At 64.5% G+C, this 1,615-nt stretch overlaps 1 protein-coding gene across 1 annotated transcript in view; it reads left to right on the top strand.

Annotated features, from left to right (window-relative positions):
* The first annotated feature begins 11 nt into the window (after window positions 1-11).
* Window positions 12-1,615, top strand: part of TLE2 (transducin like enhancer of split 2) — a 23,668-nt gene continuing 22,064 nt past the window's right edge. Inside the window, exons 1-4 of the mRNA XM_011372701.2 lie at window positions 12-253; window positions 328-425; window positions 834-897; window positions 1,357-1,401. Of these exons, the coding sequence (XP_011371003.1) occupies window positions 230-253; window positions 328-425; window positions 834-897; window positions 1,357-1,401 (231 nt within the window). The 5' untranslated portion in view covers window positions 12-229. The remainder of the gene's footprint in view (window positions 254-327; window positions 426-833; window positions 898-1,356; window positions 1,402-1,615) is intronic.

Here is a 1,615-nt window from a genome sequence, read left to right as displayed (position 1 = left end):
GGGAGGGGGCGTCGGCGCCCCTCTCCGGCCCTGCGACCCCGCGCGCGCGCGCTCTGGGGAGGCGGGGGGCTCCGGGGTCCTCTGCCCCACGCCGTCCGACACCCCCCTCGGCTTCTTTTTCCGGGCAGACCCCCCGCCCCCGGCCTCTCTCCCTCCCACCCCCACCTCGACCTCCCCCCGCTCCGACATTGTCACACTCCGGCGCGAGGGGTCTTCCCGGATCGGCAGGATGTACCCCCAGGGAAGGCACCCGGTGAGTAGGGGCCAGAGCTGCGGGGGTGGGGGACCCGGGCGCCCCGGAACTCAGACCCCCGACATTCCCCCCAGACCCCACTTCAGTCCGGCCAGCCCTTCAAGTTCTCGATCTTGGAGATCTGTGACCGCATCAAAGAGGAATTCCAGTTCCTTCAGGCTCAGTACCACAGGTGAGGGGGGCGGGGCGCCCCGCCGGCCGAGGGGGACCCGGGAGCTCACCTGCGAGCTCATTTGGGACCCTCGGGAGAGGGGCGGGGCCACACGGGGGCGGGGCCTCCAGGGTGCGGGGCGGAGGGCAGCCCCCACAAGGGGGAGGAGAGAGAGCTTTCACGGGGAAGGAGGGCAGGTGAGGTGGGTGGAGACGGGTGGAGACGGGTGGGTGCCAAGACCTTTCGAGTCTGGGGAGGGGTGGGGAGGAATTGGGACCGGGAGCTGGGGTGTAAGGAAGTGGGGAGGGGGAGAACCAAACCCATCAGATGGGGTGTCCGCGGGGGCAGATGGGGTGTCTGTGGGGTGTCCATAATGCTCTCTTCGTGGGTCATAGAGAGCGGGGTCCCCATGCCCTCTCTCCTTCCCAGCCTCAAGCTGGAATGCGAGAAGTTGGCCAGCGAGAAGACTGAAATGCAGCGACATTATGTCATGGTGAGGGGGTTGGCGTGTCAGGGGAGTGCGGAGCAGGGCTTGGCCTTGAGTGAAAACACTTGGACTGTGAATCCGAACTCAGTGTGCTACTCTGGGGTCAGTCCCTGCCCCTCTCAGGGCCTCGTTTTCCCTCCCTGTAAAATGGGCTGCTTGGGATTCCAGGCTCTTTCTCCCAGGACCCTCCCAGCTCTTGAGAACAATGAGAGAAAGATGTCCCCTCCCCTCTTGGGCATCTCGGAGGGGCCAGGGTCTCTGGGCACCGCCACCTGCCCCACCTCCCTGGAGAGAGTGGAGGGGGGCCATGCTTCCCCCTAGGGGGGGGTCTACCAGGGGCTGGGACAATCTGTGCCCTGCTGTGATCCCCCAGCCTGGGGGCTTCTGGAAGACCCAGAGTCACCCGGTGCAGGGCTGGACATCCGTCAGTGCCGTGGACATTCCTGCCCGGCTTTTCCTTTGCAGTACTACGAGATGTCCTATGGACTCAACGTGGAAATGCATAAGCAGGTAACTGTGTTGGGGCGAAGGGGTTCAGTAGGGAGGGTGGGGGTCTGGAAGCCGTGAGAGGGACCCAACACTAGGGCAGTCTGGGGCAAGGCACGGCCAGGTAACAGGGATCTTAACCTGAAATCTCTGGGACCAGGGCCCAGATTTCAGCCTCAGGACAGGAAAATGATTCTGAACTTCTGGAGATCTGTCCAGCAGAGAGGGAAGCAGTGGG

This window comes from Pteropus vampyrus, unplaced genomic scaffold, assembly GCF_000151845.1.
Source record: "Pteropus vampyrus isolate Shadow unplaced genomic scaffold, Pvam_2.0 Scaffold212, whole genome shotgun sequence".
Classification (NCBI taxonomy): domain Eukaryota; kingdom Metazoa; phylum Chordata; class Mammalia; order Chiroptera; family Pteropodidae; genus Pteropus; species Pteropus vampyrus.
Note: the sequence above shows the minus strand (reverse complement) of the source record. Positions and strands in the feature narration are given on the sequence as shown.